This window comes from Magnusiomyces paraingens (genome assembly GCF_902498895.1).
Source record: "Magnusiomyces paraingens strain CBS 517.90 genome assembly, contig: contig4, whole genome shotgun sequence".
Classification (NCBI taxonomy): domain Eukaryota; kingdom Fungi; phylum Ascomycota; class Dipodascomycetes; order Dipodascales; family Dipodascaceae; genus Magnusiomyces; species Magnusiomyces paraingens.
Window position 1 is genome coordinate 2,799,090 of NW_022474070.1, and position 17,124 is coordinate 2,816,213.

Below are 17,124 nucleotides of genomic sequence, written 5' to 3' on the forward strand. Positions count from 1 at the left end.
TTAATGATCAACATTAGGTTCTCTATTTTGTTTTATTTAGTATACTGACTTTAAAAAAAAAAATTAGATCCCATTTCTGATTCTGGAGGATTGCATTTCCCAAAGGCCATTTTTCAACTAACTATTGGAATCTATTGCCTTGAAGGTTGTTTGGTTGGACTTTTTCTTTCAACTCGCAGTCAAAATCAACATTTACATTTAACTTGTGTTGGGGTTCTTATTGCAGCTATATTTGCAACATCTATTTTACATTATCGTTTAAGATCAGTATTCATCCCCATTATTAAATTTATGCCAATTTCATCTTATGATGTTCCGGATGAAATAATTTCTTACCAAACCAATCAAACATCAACAAGTTCAGAAACATATCCTCCCTCAAATAATACCTCTTCTTCAAAAATACCTTCTGAAAATATCAATACTGTTGGTTCTTCTAAAAATATTATTCAGGCAACATCAGATTCTATACACTCGGCTGCTAGCAGAATTTTACTAACAAAACACAGTAAATCCTTTGGTAGCTTATCTCCAGTAAATTTATCTCGAAATCGCAGCTTTTCAACCGGTAATAATGTTGGACTAGATATTTATCAAATTCCAGATAAGAATTATCAAATTAGTTCATATTATTGTCATGATTGCTATAAAAAAAATAGAAGTAATAGAAACAGTTTTACTTTTAAAGAAGATAATAAGGAAGGAATCCCGCATCAGGAAAATTCTATAAATAACTATGGCCAAATACAACAAAAATTCCTTAATATGAATAATGAGCCAGTAAATACCTCTGTTAAATACCATTATATTAACTCGATTCACTTTAGTCACCCCGCATTATATGACCGTACACCATGTATATGGGTTGCAGATGACGAGCTAGGAATTGCCAGAGATCAAAGTTTGGATATTCATCAAAATTATCCTTATATATTATTTTCAACCGATGGGTGCATGCTTGATGAGTCTGGAAATGTAGCTGTTTATAAAATACCACCAGATTTCCACCCAACTACCAAATTTAGTATGTATCCACAAATCAGATAAATTGCTTGTATTATTAGAAAAGTGAATCATTTTTAAGTTAATTAAACAATTTAAATTAAAATTATGTCTTCATAACCCTGTTTCTTGAAGATTATTTCCATCACTTCCTAAAAGAACCTGTAACGGAAACTTCGGTTCAGATGTTTCTTGTTCATCAATTTTTTCAATATGAACTCTGTCGTTACTAATACCGGGATTCTTAGTAGATAAATTAGTATTCTCGTTAATCCCAGATGGTGAAAGTGATTCGTCTCTTGAACTATTAGTATAATTAGTTCCTCGAGGTCCATTAGGAATATCCATATTATCTGGAACCTCTGGAACATCGGCATTTTCTGATAATAGATCAGTAGCAGAAATATTGTTCTCATAGTGGTCCGATTCAGAAGTACGAACTTCTTCAGTGTTGTATCTGAACAAAACAATTTCACGGTGGTTTGGGTCTACAAAATGATCAGTAAACCATTTGAGAAGAAGGCCTTCGATTATATGACCGATTCGTGGCATATCTTGCAACCTAGATCGAGCACCTAATAATGACCTCACAGCAACTTCTAAAGTAAAATCTGGATTAAAAGATATACATAAAACTAGCTTTGTATTCTTTTGTTCTTGAAAATTTTCAGACATGTCCTTTTGAGAATTACGTTCGTTAGATTCTAGGTTGCTGGCCCGAGAAATACGAACAATCATACGAGCTGAAAATCGTACGATGCTGACAGTCAAAGACACCGGCATCACAGTGTTAAACCATCGCGGTTGACTTAACATTAAACGGGTTTCAATTCCGAGTGTAATAGTGTCAGAAAGGTCAACATCCATTTCTGCAACAAAGTCTCCGGCATCTTTATACCCTTTTAACGGATCTGAATCCTGATGTAAATTGTCCTTAAAAGGTTTATCACCTAAACTTGTGTTTCCGTTGGAACAAGTTGTTTTTGATGAATTTGACGCTAAATGTGAAGTTGCGGGATTATTTATTGACCCAGAAGATGAATTTGTAGTTGAATTGCCTTGATTATCACGGCGATGAATTTTGCAATTACTGAAAATTGGAAAATCTTCACCAATATTGATCTCTGTTATCTTAATATCGTCCAATACATCCGGTTTGCGTTCTCCATTAAGTACTGAATTTAGCCAAGTTACAAGTCTCCCTTTATCGCGAGCATCATTGCGATATTTGTTAATTATCTGTGCTAGTAATACATTGAACCAATCAAGAGATTCCGGAGTTCGCTTGCTTTCATCTCTCATAACTGAAGAAATTAGCTTTGAAATTTGTGCAGATGGGTCATTTCGTATTTCTTCGTTTTGATTTTTGCCATTGCTTGTCAAATTTTTGGATGTAGAGACTGGTAAGTTAAGTCGACTAAAAAGTAAAGTTGGAAACTGAGAAGATGATGTCGCCTTGGTATTTTCTGACGAAATAGGAGAAGAATTTGCGATATGGGATGAAAATTGAACACCAAGTACCGGTGCTGTTGGTTGATTTTTAATCACTCGCTTTTTTGGTGGCTGAGCAGCCGAAAATAAAAAAAATCGTACAAATACTGCAATTATTATAAGCACAGATATTTGACCGATCTGTTAAAAATTTAGTGTCCCAATTCTGAACAAATAATAAATAGTAATCAATACTTACAATAAATCCATAAAAAAACCCACGAAAGCTATAGGGAGTATGAGCAACCTGTTCTATTCTATAAGTCGATATTTCCATGGTTCCAACTTTCAACTTCAACTATTCTTAATAATTTAATTTCATCTATTTATAATCTATTGAATAATTGAATCAATTAATATTTCTGACAAATTGAAGGTTATTGATATGCCAAACTAATTACTTTTTTCTTTGGTTCTAATTTTTAATACAATTTGTATTTAGTATAAATTAATAAAAAAAAAATTAACGTGCAGTGTATTTTTTTTGTCAATAAAATAACTTTAGTATTTAACTTTCCTAACTACTTACTTCTTAGAACCTTAAAACCTTTGAAAGCCAGAAATGTAAAAAGAGTCAAGCATCTAAAATAGGAATAAACTATTAAGTTTATCAATATATATTGATCAATACATTGAATCCTTTTCGCTAAATTTATTTTTTGAATCTCAGTTTTTAAAATCATATTTTCTAATACAGATGATGAAATTATTTATAAATATATATACAAATTTTAGGAGGAATTTTCCCCGAAACCGTTAATTTTTTTTCAAAGATTATATTTAGAGACCTTGAGCAGAAGCCTGTTGAATGCGAGAAATGTAAGCTCGTGAAACAGTATTCCAGGCTTGCATGTATTTTTCCATGCATTGCTTTGTGCAAGTTTGTTCAGTAGAACTGAGGGACGATCCTGGCTTGGGAACACAGATTGTATAGCAGTTTTCGGTAATCTTGTTAACTAACTCTGTGGCATTAGCAATGGCCAACTCTTGCTGAATCTTTTCCTGGATTTGACGTTTGATTTCTGTGCTAGACTGCGAAGAAGTTGAAGTTGAAAGGGGGGACTCTGTCTTATTAGACCCTGAAGAACCAAAAATAGATGTAATTCCCGACATTTTTAAAATATAAACAAGGAAAAAGTAGTTGTTAAGAAAAGTAGTCCAAGCAATCAAAAAAATAGTTGTTCTTGATTTATAACTTATGGAAGAAGTGTAGTAAAAAATGGGGTAGCAGGTATATATTTTTATTTTATTTTTTTCTTTTTGAAATTGCAATAATAGTTACCCGGAAGTAAAAGCTTGATTTAAACAAAAGTAAACAAATTAAATCAACAATTTTTAACGTTTATGGGCAATCAAGTTTACCTTTACCTCTGTGCTTCTCTACCTATTATTTATTACAACTTGGCAATAAACATTAATTTTGTTTTCCTTTTCAATATAAATATGTCATTTTTTGATTTCAAGAATCGTACTGACTCTACTTTTAAAAAAAGCAATAACTTCGAACAAAAAAATGTTCCTTGGGTTGAAAAATAGTAAGATAACATATATAAAATACATAGATCAACACAATTACTAATTTTTTTAGTCGTCCAAAAGGATTAAATCAGATAACAGCTCAAGAGCATGTGGTTTCTGTAATTAAGAAGACTTTGCATTCTAAGAATGTAAGATAAATTATTCGATGTTTAATAGTTTTAGTTTGGTTAACTTGATACGTTTTAGCTTCCTCATATGTTATTTTACGGCCCCCCTGGAACCGGAAAAACCTCTACTATACTTGCGCTTGCAAAAGACCTTTTTGGTCCTGATCTTATGAAAACACGCGTTCTTGAGCTTAATGCATCTGACGAACGCGGAATTTCCATTGTAAGAGAAAAAGTAAAAAACTTTGCAAAAATAGCAATTTCTCAGGTTTCAGCTACTGCTCGTGAAAAATATCCATGTCCACCATATAAAATTGTTATCCTTGATGAAGCCGACTCTATGACATCTGACGCTCAGTCCGCATTAAGACGTACAATGGAGTTGTACTCTGATACCACGCGCTTTTGTCTAATTTGCAATTATGTTACTCGTATCATTGATCCTATTGCTTCACGCTGTGCAAAATTTCGTTTCAAGTCACTTGATGAAACTAATGCTCTTTATCGACTCGAATTTATAGCGCAAAAAGAATCTTTAAAATATGAACCTAAGGTCCTCGAATTTTTGCTCAAAATTTCTGGAGGTGATTTACGCAAAGCCATTACTTTTCTTCAATCAGTTGCACGACTTACGACTGTCCCGATACCTAATGAAACTTTAAATGATATTAATCTTGCCGATCAAGATGGAGATGTTATTATGGCTGAAGATTCTAAATCCACACCGCCTTCAATTACTGTAAAAATGATACAAGAAATAGCAGGTGTTATCCCTGATGATGTCATTGATTCCATTATTATTTCATGTACTTCTAAAAGTCCATCAAATAACTCTGCAGCAGATTTTGGTTCCAAAGTTTTCAAAAATGTTTTGGATTTAACTGAAAAAATCATGTTGGATGGGTGGAGTGCAACCCAGATTCTTGCTCAACTTCATGACAGAATAATATTTGATGATAACTATAGTTCTTCTAAAAAAATTAAATTTTCTTGGGTAATTTCAGAGGCGGACAAACGATTATCGGATGGCACCGATGAATATTTAGAAGTGCTTAATGTTTTAGCAAAATTCGCCATATATTTTTATAATTAGATAGTAAGGTTTTCTTTAACTATTAAATCTCAGAAAAAAAGAGTTCCGGTATCTTGAAACGCAAATTGGCTAGGTCATTTTAAAGATAATTATTAGAGTATTTTTTTATTTTATTAACCTCACAAGCAAGCTATGTACTTTTTTCTGTATTCTTAATTAAGTAATACTACCGTAAAAATTTGTTCTATTATGACTGAAATAATTATAAAATTTTTAAGTAGTCATCAAAAGACCCGTTAAACTGGCTGAGGCTGACTAGATGTCTCATTGTAGGGCGCCCATGAGGACAATTCCAAGGTTTATCAAGAGTACTAAGGTTGCTAACTATTCGTTCCATTATAATCTTATTTAATGGTTTGCCTATCATGATGCTACTGCGGCATGCTCTCATGGCAAACATGGCTCGCAATTTAGAGCATCGAATATTTTTTCTTCCAGGCTGTGTTTCTAAAAAATAAATCAACTCCTGAAGGTCTTTCATATCAAATTTGGTGGATTTGCTAGTCGGTAAAGCAATTAATCGGCATTTTTGGCCAGGAGGTGCACTTTCATCAACTTTAATTTTAAACCCGTTATCATCAAAAACTTTCAAATTAGATGTAAGGGTTATTTCTTCCATAGCAGTCAATTCAATAGGTAGAGAGAAAATTAGAGGTTGGGTTTGAATCACTGTATCTTTTTGTAATCTTTCAAAGTTATATATTTCATCACTGGCATGTTGATCAATAATGAACAAATCTTTTTTATGACTATTTTCGTTGTAATTAGTCACCAAAATAAAACCCAAATTGAATTGGCCTATTATCTTCATATTTAGAAAATCTTTTTTGTGAATAGCCATATCTAATACTGACTCAGCGACTTCAGTATTTTCCAAAATATCTGATATGGTAATATTAGAAAGAGGTTTTTTAGAATTTTGATTATTAAATTTAGAAGAATGTGATACTTGGAAAAAATCTTTTTTTGTTATTTTTTGCAACTTAATGATCTCTCTCTTACATATTCCAATATATTCACTAGAAACTTTAAGAGGCATGTCATAATTATAGGTTCTATTCCTATGAGAGCCAGGTCTTGTAGCTGCTTGCATATTTGAAATTTTCCTTTCATCATTATTAAGATTGCAAACATCAGCTTGAGTAGTGTCAGTGATGTAAAAGTTTTTATTCATTTTTTTCTCTATATTCAAATTAGTACCGCACTCTTCAGATTGTTCGTGCAAACACTTTTTATGGAGACATGGATCCGGAAAATTAAAAAGGGTTTGCTCCGATATTCTTGATGCTGCTTTAGCTGTTTTAGACCGGGGTATATTGTCATGGTCAATCAAAATTTCATCAATATCAGTACTTTCAAGTGTTGATTCGGTAATATTTCTTCGAGTTGATCGAGAATGTGATATCTCTGTTTCATTAGAAACGTATTCCCTTTGATCAATTTGATTATCTTCTATTTCTACAATAGGAGATTTGTTAATGGTATCAATTAGGTTCTCTGCATCTTTTTTTAAGTCGTTGCGGTTCGAGTAAGAAGAAAATAAATTTCCCTGTTTTATTTTTTTTTCTGGGAGATCTATTGTCTCCATTTTGTTGAAAGGAACTGAATGGCCAACTTGTTCAAACAGTTCTGCAAACTTTTCTCGAACAAGCTCAATTAAACCGTTTTCATTGTGAAGCAAAATCGTCCTTTTGTCTGGTGATACATTAATGTCATATCTTGTAGTGTCAAGTTTGATATTTGCTACAATAGCAGGCAGTTGAGCAGAATTAAACATTTTGTAAGTTTCATTAACTGCTTTGGTAATTTGGGGAAGAGAGCAAGGACGAGAATTTATGAAGTAAAGTTGGCGATCAGAAGCTGATCTTCCGTTTCCAAAACTTGGTTTAGAAACATACCCTTTAATTTCAACTTTAGCCAATTCCTTTTCTAAATGTTTTGTGGACTTATTTGAAAGTCGAGGAAGTGAGTAAAGAAGCTCAAAAGAAATGTCAATTGGTACTAGTTTTTCAAATATTGAAACCCCGAATATATTTGCAACGCTCGACTTTAATCCTCCTTTTCCCGTTGTTGAAAATAACACTGTTTTTTTATTGCTTTGACTAGAGGAGTTTGAAACAACGATCTTTACATTGGTACATATGATGGCATAAGCCTGTAATAAATTTATCGCTTTAGAAAACTCCCTTTTGGAATTTTTCAAAAAATCTTTTCGTCGAACCGGTAGAGTTTCAAATAAATTGTATACCGTAACATGTGTTCCCTTTTTGCCGGAAGTTTCTGTTTTTGAAATAATTTCCCCATTGAAATCAAATAATATTTTCGTAGCTAATGGAAGATCGTTAACTGTAGAAGTTATAATCTCAACCTTGGCTAAGGAGCAAAGTGAATTGATTGCTTCGCCTCGAAAACCTAAAGTTTGGACCATTAATAAGTCATCATAAGATCTAAGCTTAGATGTATGATGTTTTCGTCCTATAACGTTAGAATTAATCAATACTTTTAAATTAAACAAAAATACCTAATCCGATAAAATCGCTTTTAGCTATTCCATCACCATCGTCAATAACTTCCAATAGATCAACTCCGTTATTTTTAAATCTCACTTCAATAACAGATGCGTGAGAGTCAACAGCATTTTCAACTAGTTCTTTGACCGAAGAAGCTAAGTCGATTATTACCTGTCCTGATGTGATGCTATGGATCAAAGTAGAATTGATTTTTTGGATTCCTTCTGTCATTTTATTTCAACGCTAATGTAATTCATTCGTTTGTCCATATGCTTATCGTTTTTATTTTAAAATAATATATGTGAGGTGGGTATTACAAAAAATTAAATCTTAAAAATTGAAAATAAAGGATAAAGGATAAAGGATAAAGGATAAAGAATTCAATTGATGATCGTGTGGCACAAGGTAATATATTATTTACATATATTCGCGTTTTTTTCGTGTTTCGTGTTTCGTGTTTCATGACTTAAGCTGCTTATAAGCAAAACAGCTTAATTAAGCTGTTTTATTTCATGTTTACTATCAAAACAACTCTAGAGTTTTTAACATCATATTACTTCACGTGATTTTTATATACACATAAGAAATAACAGGCTGTAATAAAATGAGGATAAACTTAGTAATATATATTTAATATATGTGTTTTTTAGTCTATTGAGGTAGATACAAAATTGTTATTCAAGCCCGTCATTTTCAGAAAAAAAAAATTTCCTCTGTTTGTTTTTGTTTTTTTCACAGGCAAGAAAAGTCAAATCTTGACCATACTGGTCTTCAATCTTAGCGTAGCCTTTAAAATATGGCCTCTCCTATAAATGAACATTTAACAAATATCAGATACGATGATTTAATAGCTTCTTTTCATCAATTTTTCATTATTTTTACCCATACAGTACTTAATCTTCGTGGGCTGTATCCATCTGGTTCATTTGAAACACATCGAATGTATGATATTCCAGTTCCAAAGTCGAGACATCCCATGGTTGTTGAATGGGTAGAAGGTATGGCGACTTCATGCATCATTTATATTTCTAGAGTATGTAATTATTTTATTTTCACTTTTTGTCAAGCAGAGACTCATTGTTTTAAATAGTATAAAGTCAAAACTCTAGCACTTGTCATAATTTCCCAGGAAAATCAAGTACTTGAGCGTTATGTTTTAAATATGGAGGGGTTTCCTAATATTCTATCCGAAAACGAAAAAAAAACTGCTATTTCTAATTTTGACTTGACATGGAGTGATATTATGCAAGAGTATAGGTCGTGTATTGCGTTTTTAAAGACGTTTTTATCTTCTAAATCCAATGTTCCTAATGATCTTCCAGGGAGTAGCACTTTTACCACAACCATTAGTATCGAAGATGAGAATCCAAATTTACCTAACTCGAGCTCATTTTTGGAGTCTGACGTATGTTTCCTATATCCACCAAACCCATATCTTATTTATTGAGAGTGATTAACCAAATAGATTAAACTACCGTGGATTTCTATTGAAACTGGCACAAAGAAAAAGCAAGAAAATATTCCATTATCATACCCTATCAGTGTAGTGGATATCGGGCCGATCGGATTTAATGTTTTTGTGGAATTTCCTGAAATTTTATAGAGGAAAAAATTAAAATCTATGCAGTTTATTTTATGGAATCATGTCTAAGTAACCATCAAACCAGACCTAAGAGGGTCTTTGTGTTCTCATATACTAAATAGCTTATACTGACAGCTGGAGCAACTTTTGCAAGGTTTGGTGCTAAACCTCTCCAGAGGCCACGATAGCCATCTCGAGCCACGGTTTTTCGATATACATCAACAATACCAGTATATTTATATGGGTGTGCATGCGTTCCTTGGGCTTGTAGTCTTGTTCTTAAAAGATTAATAGGATAAACCACAGAAGCACCAACACATCCACTAGCGGCACCCATGGTTAGAACAGTGAGATTGCCTAGCCGAACATCTGTTGGATCCACGCCAAGCTTCTTGGCCTCCCTAGCAATTAGTGCGCGTTTCATCGCTGCAAAGGTTCCTAAATCAAGAGCAGCAAATGGAAAAATTCCACAAACGCCAACCAAAAGGCCTCGATAAAACATCCTGATTCCTCCAGTATTCCACATTTGAGACGCAGTTTCAAATAATAATTGATTTCCTCGTAGATTTGAAAACTGTGCTTCGCATTGTATCCGGCTATAAAAAGATCAGTTAGTTGTTAAGAAAGGAAAGGTTCAGAGTATTCGCACATACAACTTTAAAGTATCTATTGGGTAAACAGTAAACTGGGCAACCACACCGCCTAAACCACCAGAAATAAATGTAGATAAACGGGAAATTTCAGAAGTGTCTTCTACGCCTTCAATTTGGGCAAAAAATCTCTTTGCTGCTTCAAAAGAACCAAATTTCATGGCTGACTCAGGAAAAACTTTGATGACATTGAGGCCGTTTCCAACAAAAAAGGCTCTTATTCCGCCTTGGCTCCATAAATGTTTAAACGCCCGAACAAGAGGTCCTGCTTCCCGGGATTTAGAAGCTGAGCTTATAGCCTCCTTAGTCACAGTTTTTCCTATTGACCCTCCTGTCGATGTAGTGGTTGTTTGAAGTGGTTGACCAGAGCTGGCGATAAGATAAACTTTAAGTCTATCAAATGGGGCGGTACAAGTTCGAGAAATGACACCAGCTAAACCCCCAGCAAGAAAATACCCAATTCCATTAAGAGTTTCACTGCTGACAAAAAAATCGCCTTCTGCTGATAGGTCGAGCTCATCAATGAAAAATTCATATGCTGCTCTTAAAGGGATATCATAACTAGTATCAAGAGGCACAAAAAGTAAAAACCGAAGCCATTCATCATATGAAATATATCCATCTGTATCAGTATCGAGTAAATTGAAAAAAAGCTCAATACGTTCGTCATTAGCATCCATTCCAAGTGCCACAAGACCGTCACGAATTTCGTTGAAATCAAGTTTGCCATCATTATTTTGATCTAATGTTTTGAATGATAATGCAATTCGATCTTCTATATTGGTAATATATTCTTTAAATTCATCATACGAAAAATATCCATTTTTCTGAGAGGAAATTTCAGATACAAGTGCATCTATGCTCTCTTCTGAACTGGGAAGTGGGTTATATTGTTCGCGAAACGCCTCTAATAATGCATCTGTATCAAGGGTTCCAGACTGTGAGTTGTCAAGTGTTCGAAATAAACGTTCGATACAGCGTTCCCGTTCCTCGGGAGATACTGTCATATTGATGTGATATTGATCTTGGACTACAGACTGGGAATAGGACATAGGTAATGAAACTATTTTTGATGAATAATAAAAAAAAAACAGCTAATGAGACAAGTAAATGAAAAATATGATTGTCTCAAAAAATAGTGATTTCCATACTATATATCATAAAAAAGCATGTGCAAACTTTGTAGATTTGTTATGTCAAGGGTTTAGTTTTAAGTACGAAAAAGGTTGGTGGTAAAAAAAAAATTAAAATGGATTAAAATGAGCGGACAAATGAGATTGAAGATATTGTAATTGTAACTGTAATATAAATCACATATCAAAGTTGTAATATCCCATTTACATTAATGTTTGTGTGTACCTCAAGTTACTGTTTATGTAAGTTATTTATGTTAATGGGCAGTACATAATAATTTAAAAATGTATGTCTTGGTTCAGCAGTAGGATAACCTACTGTATTCCATAATTGTAGAATAATCATTTTAATGTCAATTTTAATCTTAGATTACTTTAAGTAATAGACAATTACTTAAAGTAGCTATTTATTTATTTATTTATTTATTTATTTATTTATTTATTTATTTATTTATTTATTTATTTATTTATTTATTTATTTATTTAAATAAATTTATTATGTTTCAATACTTTACGTAATTTTTAAAAAAATAATAACAGTAATTTAATATACGTATGCTTCTAACTTTACGTATATTAATTTTTAAAAGGCTGAGGCTCAGTTTATTTTTTTCAATATCATTGCGAAAGCTCATAATTATTATTATAATTAGCTTACTCAGTTTGTTTCAAATAAAACTGACTACTAAATCACAGGTCAAGATATCCATCGATAAAGATTGAAAAGCACACGTTCATCACACTATGTCTTATTATTCCCAGAATGTATATAGCCAACCTCCATCATCAAGCAGTGGCCTTCAATTTTTACCCACACAGTTTAGTTCTTCTACTCAAAGTAGTTCTACCTCACAAGGTATGATGTCTGGACAAGGTACCGGATCATATAGTGGGTATGGAGAGGGAGTAAGAGAACCTCTATCGACAGGCATTTTAGCAGCATTTGGTACCCAAGGATATTCTGATGAACCTCCATTGCTGGAAGGTAAGTTTTTTTAGAATTACAAAACTAGGAAACTAACACACTTAAGAACTTGGATTTAATTTTTCACACATCAAGCAAAAGGTATATACTAATCTTTCAAATCAGTTTTTTAATATATTACATTAATTTTCCTAACTGATAAATTGTAGACCTTAACTGTTTTAAATCCATTCCAGGAAATTGAGCAAAATATTATGGATGATTCGGATCTCGCTGGCCCTATTCTATTTTGTTTATTATTTGGAACCTTTCTTTTATTGGTATGTAATGGAATTTTTTTTTACTTGAGATTTATTAACAATCATTTTAAGTCGGGGAAAATACATTTTGGCTATATTTATGGTGCTGCTTTAATTGGAACGCTATCTTTATACGCAATTCTTAATTTAATGTCTTTAACGAAATCAATTGATTTTATTCGAGTGGCGAGTGTCCTTGGCTATTGTCTTCTTCCACTTGTTGCAAACAGTAGCCTTGCAGTTTTTTTATCTATGGAGTGAGTAATGACATTGTGTAAAAGTTTCACTTTCTAACGAACATCATAAGTAACGCAATTGGGTATGCCGTTTCTTCTCTAGCTATACTATGGTGCACCTATTCCTCATCAGCAATATTTGTTGCTGTACTTCAACTATCCGAAATGAGAGTTCTTGTTGCATACCCCCTTATTCTTTTTTACGGTGTTTTTTCTTTCATGACTATTTTTGCCGAAAATAGCACTAAAATCTGATATTCATCATTATATTACATGATCATTCAATTATTGTAAAACAAGAAAATGTTAATGCAATTTCCACCAATAATAAATGATAAATGATAAATGATAAATGATAAATGATAAATGATAAATGATAAATGATAAATGATAAATGATAAATGATAAATGATAAATGATAAATTATAAATTATAAATTATTATTTATTATTGTTTGTTTGTTTTTATTCAATGGATAGAAATAACATCAGCATCTGCACTATCCTTTTTGTTCTTAATATCTTTTCATCTTCATAATTATGAAAAATAATTATTCTTTATTTATTATTTATTATATATTATGAAAATTAAATAAATAAATAAAAATTTTTTTAAAATTTTTTTTTGTAGTACAGTAGAAATATAGCATAAATTAATGGATTATATAATTCTATTAAAACAAGATACACGTAATTACGTGTATCTACAATATGTATAAGTAAATAACACGAAAAAACCACGTAAACATAAAATGTTGTCTTTATTTTATTTATTTAGTTTTTTAAATTTATACTTCCATAGTAAAGAGTATCCCGTATGTTTTTCATTCCTTAAATAATTTATTTCATTAATATCTCAATAATAAACTATATCTACAAACAACGAATAGGTTTTCAATGGATCTTTTAAAAAAAGAAAGGTAAAGATAATTTTATTTACCTTATTTATTATTTGTTTATTTGTTATTAACTTTTTAGTGGCTCATCATGTCATGAACGAGATTCATTAATTAATAAACCTGTGAATGAGAATGCTAGTTTCATTCTTCCAATGGAAAAAAGAGAATACATAGAACAGTATTCCAATTTTTATCTTCAAAGATTAAATGGACTACGAAGAAAGGTTTACGACGTTGCTCATAAGTCTTGGTGTGATATGATAATTGAAGGTTCAACAGTTTATCATTCAGAACGGGTTCTGGATTTAGGTAACAAAAAAATAAACTGGACAATAGGAACTATATTTAAAGAAATGAAATTAAAACCTAGCATTTTTGATGAGATTTCATCGTCGGTAAGTTTTACTTTATGTAATAATGAAAAAATACACAATATACACAATCTAACTAGCTTTATGAAATAGTATTTCGGCGCCCCTCCGCCCCCCCCTCCGAAATACACTGATGCCACTAATGATGAAACATATTTAGAAGATGAATCTGGCAGAGTGAGACTTGTTGGTTCTTTGATTGAAAACAGCCTTCTTGTCACGGGATGTGTTGCTGCAATTTTGGGACGCGAACTTCCTTCCGGTGATTTTGAAGTATTGGACATTAGATTTACTGAATATGCACCTCAACAACCCATACCTGAGGTTTCTTATAAGAAAGCTCAATATGTTGCAATTATTTCCGGCCTATCCATAGACAATAGTGCTAATAACGAAAATTATCTCCAACCTTTAGTTGAGTTTTTTAATGGGGAGCTTGGAGGAGATGAGGATCGTAAGCTCTCTTCTAATATTGTACATCTCATTATTGCTGGAAACTCGCTAAATACAAAAACTGATGTTGATTCAAATATATCAGATGAACAATCTGCTAGTGAAATTCCAAAAATTCCATTGAAAAAAATAAATGACTTTTCTAGAATTGCTTCAGATCCATTAAAGCGCCTTGATCAATTAATTAAGGATATTGCATTTTGTATTCCTACTTCTATCATGCCTGGAGAATTCGATTTTTCTAATCTTACCTTACCACAACAACCACTTCACAAAGCTTTTTTTCATTTAAGCCGAGAACTAAAACCATTCAACTCGTTTTTCAACATTACCAACCCCAGTTATTGGTCGTTTAATGGTATCACGTTATTGGGTGACTCTGGTCAACCAATTAATGATATGTATAAATATTTACATGAATACGATATTGACCGTTTAGACTTGATGAATCAATGCTTACGCTGGCAAACGATCGCACCAACCGCACCTGACACATTAGGTAAGTTTTTGAAAATTGCTGCGAGAAAAGAAAAATCGTAGCTAGTATTTTTTATGTGCTTGAGCTCTAATTTTTTAGCTTCTTATCCCTTTATTAAATCCGATCCATTTTTAATTCAATCCACCCCACACATATATTTTTCAAGTAATCAGCCATATTTTGATACTCGAATTGTTCAGGGGCTAGATGAGCTTGGAAACTCTGTTTATACCCGGTTATTAACTGTTCCAGAATTTAGAAAAACAGGCCAGATTGTTCTTATCAATATAACCTCAAGGAATTTTGAAACATCAACTATCAAACTATCGTGTGATTAGTTTATTCTATTTTATTCTATAATTACATATACTTGCTAAATATATACAAAAATAGGATATACGAAGTTAGTCTGTTTCAATAGACTTTATGGGATAATCTCCTTTTCTATTTGCATTCTTACCATAAGATGTATCAGTGCCATAGGAAGCAAACAGAATATTTCTTTTATCCTTACTAACTTCTAAACGATCAAGCATTGCTGATGAAATCTCAGGAATAAATGAATTCAATAAAATAGAAGATACACGTGCAGCCTCACTGACATCTTTTATAATTGCATCCTGCTTTTCAATATTGGATTTGAGAGTCCATGGCTCAGATTCTTGAACATATGTATTTGCAGAAGAAATTAAAGACCAAATATCAGATAAAGCCTGGGCAGTATTAAAGTTTTTCATATGAGTTGCAACTTTTTCTGGTAGATCATTTATTTGATGAATGAGCGATTCATTTCTGAAAATTTTAGAATCAGATGAAATAGATCTTGGAATGTTAAATGCTTTACCACAGACCCGAACAACCAAATTTCCATATTTATTAACGAGCTCAGTGTTATGCCTGTGAATTATTCTATCGTTTGAATAGTCGCTGTCGCGAGAAAGAAATGAGTCATTCATTAAGAAAAATTTCACAGAATCAACACCGAAAGTGTTTAAAGTTTGAACAGGGTCAACAACATTTCCTAATGACTTAGACATTTTTGATCCTTTCATTGTCCAATGAGAATGAGCAACAATATGATCTGGAAGTGGCAAGCCAGCAGCCAAAAGAAATGCAGGCCAATATATAGCGTGAAATCGAATAATATCTTTTCCAATAACATGAACATTGGCAGGCCAAGGAGAGTTTGGCTTTAAGTTAGGAAATCCTGCACTTGTAAGATAATTCGTAAGAGCATCGAGCCACACATACATAACTTGCACGTCTTCTGCACCTGGGACCGGAATCCCCCATGAGCATCTAGATTTGGGTCGAGAAATACTCAAATCACTTAAGCCCTCTTTAACTTCGCGAAGGATCTGTTCATATCTTTTTTGAGGAAAAATAAATCTCTTATTTTTTTCGATATGATCCAGTAACTGAGGTTGTATTTTTGATAAAGCAAAAAAATAATTCTCTTCCGACGACCATTCAACAGTTTTTCCAGTTTCAATAGAAATATATTGATCTGATCCATCCTCAAGTTTTTTTTTTTCAATTTGGGTTTCCGGATAAAACGTTTCATCAGATACACTGTACCAACCAGAATGCTGACCTTTATAAATGTATCCGTTCGTCTGCAATATCTTCCACAGCTGTCTAGAGGCTTCTATGTGATCATCATCAGTTGTTCTTATAAATCGGTCATAGGATATATGCGCTTTGTCTGCCAATATTTTAAATGTTTTGCTTGCGTTATCTACAAAAGCTTTTGTTTCAACACCAGCATTTGCACTTGCTTGCTGTACTTTAAGGCCATGCTCATCAGTTCCAGTCGTGAGATATGCTGGAGTATTCGTAACACTTAAAAAACCGTTCCATCTTTTGATTGTATCCGCAAGTACCATAGAATGAAGATGTCCAACATGTGGTGCAGCATTCACATAAAATATTGGTGTAGTTACGTAATAGGGTTTGTTAACTTCGTTCAGCTTAAAAAATGTTGAATTAAATTGACGAGTAAACATATTTTTTTTTTTCAAACACCTTTGGATACGTGATAACTGAGTAGAAGATATCATTTTAGTAAAATCCTTTATTGAATCAATTAATCAATTAATAAAAAAATGAAATTAGCATGTTATGTTTAGATAGGTAATCTCAATACCTATTTAATGATACGTTTAAGAAAAAAAACATAACAAATTTAAATAGGTAAACTATTATTACAAATTGGTGATTATCAATGATGTAACATCGTTAAGAGTCAACTAAAATAACCAGAAAAATATAAATTAAAAACAATAATCATAATAATTAATTCTTCTTTACATTTCACAAAAAAAAAAGGTATTCTTCTTAGCATCCCTATTATGTTT

The 17,124-nt window shown here is 32.3% G+C and overlaps 9 protein-coding genes across 9 annotated transcripts; 4 read left to right on the forward strand and 5 right to left on the reverse strand.

The window, feature by feature from the left end:
• Positions 1–1,116: 1,116 nt before the first annotated feature.
• Positions 1,117–2,770, reverse strand: SAPINGB_P005614 (uncharacterized protein; the record flags this gene model as incomplete). Its single annotated transcript, XM_032000328.1, has 2 exons — positions 1,117–2,634; positions 2,693–2,770. The coding sequence occupies 2 exons, from the start codon at positions 2,768–2,770 to the stop codon at positions 1,117–1,119; spliced, it is 1,596 nt and encodes a 531-aa protein (XP_031856219.1).
• Positions 2,771–3,273: 503 nt separating this feature from the next.
• Positions 3,274–3,606, reverse strand: SAPINGB_P005615 (uncharacterized protein; the record flags this gene model as incomplete). Its single annotated transcript, XM_032000329.1, has 1 exon — positions 3,274–3,606. One exon carries the CDS (start codon positions 3,604–3,606, stop codon positions 3,274–3,276), a length of 333 nt encoding a protein of 110 aa, XP_031856220.1.
• Positions 3,607–4,227: 621 nt separating this feature from the next.
• On the forward strand, positions 4,228–5,232 carry SAPINGB_P005616 (uncharacterized protein; the record flags this gene model as incomplete). The annotated part of the gene is made up of 1 exon (XM_032000330.1): positions 4,228–5,232. The coding sequence occupies one exon, from the start codon at positions 4,228–4,230 to the stop codon at positions 5,230–5,232; it is 1,005 nt and encodes a 334-aa protein (XP_031856221.1).
• Positions 5,233–5,996: 764 nt separating this feature from the next.
• On the reverse strand, positions 5,997–7,973 carry SAPINGB_P005617 (uncharacterized protein; the record flags this gene model as incomplete). Its single annotated transcript, XM_032000331.1, has 4 exons — positions 5,997–6,030; positions 6,087–6,114; positions 6,235–7,707; positions 7,754–7,973. 4 exons carry the CDS (start codon positions 7,971–7,973, stop codon positions 5,997–5,999), a joined length of 1,755 nt encoding a protein of 584 aa, XP_031856222.1.
• Positions 7,974–8,682: 709 nt separating this feature from the next.
• Positions 8,683–9,345, forward strand: SAPINGB_P005618 (uncharacterized protein; the record flags this gene model as incomplete). The annotated part of the gene is made up of 3 exons (XM_032000332.1): positions 8,683–8,775; positions 8,833–9,147; positions 9,208–9,345. 3 exons carry the CDS (start codon positions 8,683–8,685, stop codon positions 9,343–9,345), a joined length of 546 nt encoding a protein of 181 aa, XP_031856223.1.
• A 55-nt stretch (positions 9,346–9,400) lies between these two features.
• SAPINGB_P005619 (uncharacterized protein) lies at positions 9,401–10,981 on the reverse strand (the record flags this gene model as incomplete). Its single annotated transcript, XM_032000333.1, has 2 exons — positions 9,401–9,920; positions 9,978–10,981. The coding sequence occupies 2 exons, from the start codon at positions 10,979–10,981 to the stop codon at positions 9,401–9,403; spliced, it is 1,524 nt and encodes a 507-aa protein (XP_031856224.1).
• An 870-nt stretch (positions 10,982–11,851) lies between these two features.
• On the forward strand, positions 11,852–12,822 carry SAPINGB_P005620 (uncharacterized protein; the record flags this gene model as incomplete). Its single annotated transcript, XM_032000334.1, has 5 exons — positions 11,852–12,092; positions 12,139–12,173; positions 12,242–12,352; positions 12,404–12,588; positions 12,639–12,822. The coding sequence occupies 5 exons, from the start codon at positions 11,852–11,854 to the stop codon at positions 12,820–12,822; spliced, it is 756 nt and encodes a 251-aa protein (XP_031856225.1).
• Positions 12,823–13,818: 996 nt separating this feature from the next.
• SAPINGB_P005621 (uncharacterized protein) lies at positions 13,819–14,829 on the forward strand (the record flags this gene model as incomplete). The annotated part of the gene is made up of 2 exons (XM_032000335.1): positions 13,819–13,860; positions 13,930–14,829. 2 exons carry the CDS (start codon positions 13,819–13,821, stop codon positions 14,827–14,829), a joined length of 942 nt encoding a protein of 313 aa, XP_031856226.1.
• A 342-nt stretch (positions 14,830–15,171) lies between these two features.
• On the reverse strand, positions 15,172–16,773 carry SAPINGB_P005622 (uncharacterized protein; the record flags this gene model as incomplete). The annotated part of the gene is made up of 1 exon (XM_032000336.1): positions 15,172–16,773. One exon carries the CDS (start codon positions 16,771–16,773, stop codon positions 15,172–15,174), a length of 1,602 nt encoding a protein of 533 aa, XP_031856227.1.
• Positions 16,774–17,124: the final 351 nt, after the last annotated feature.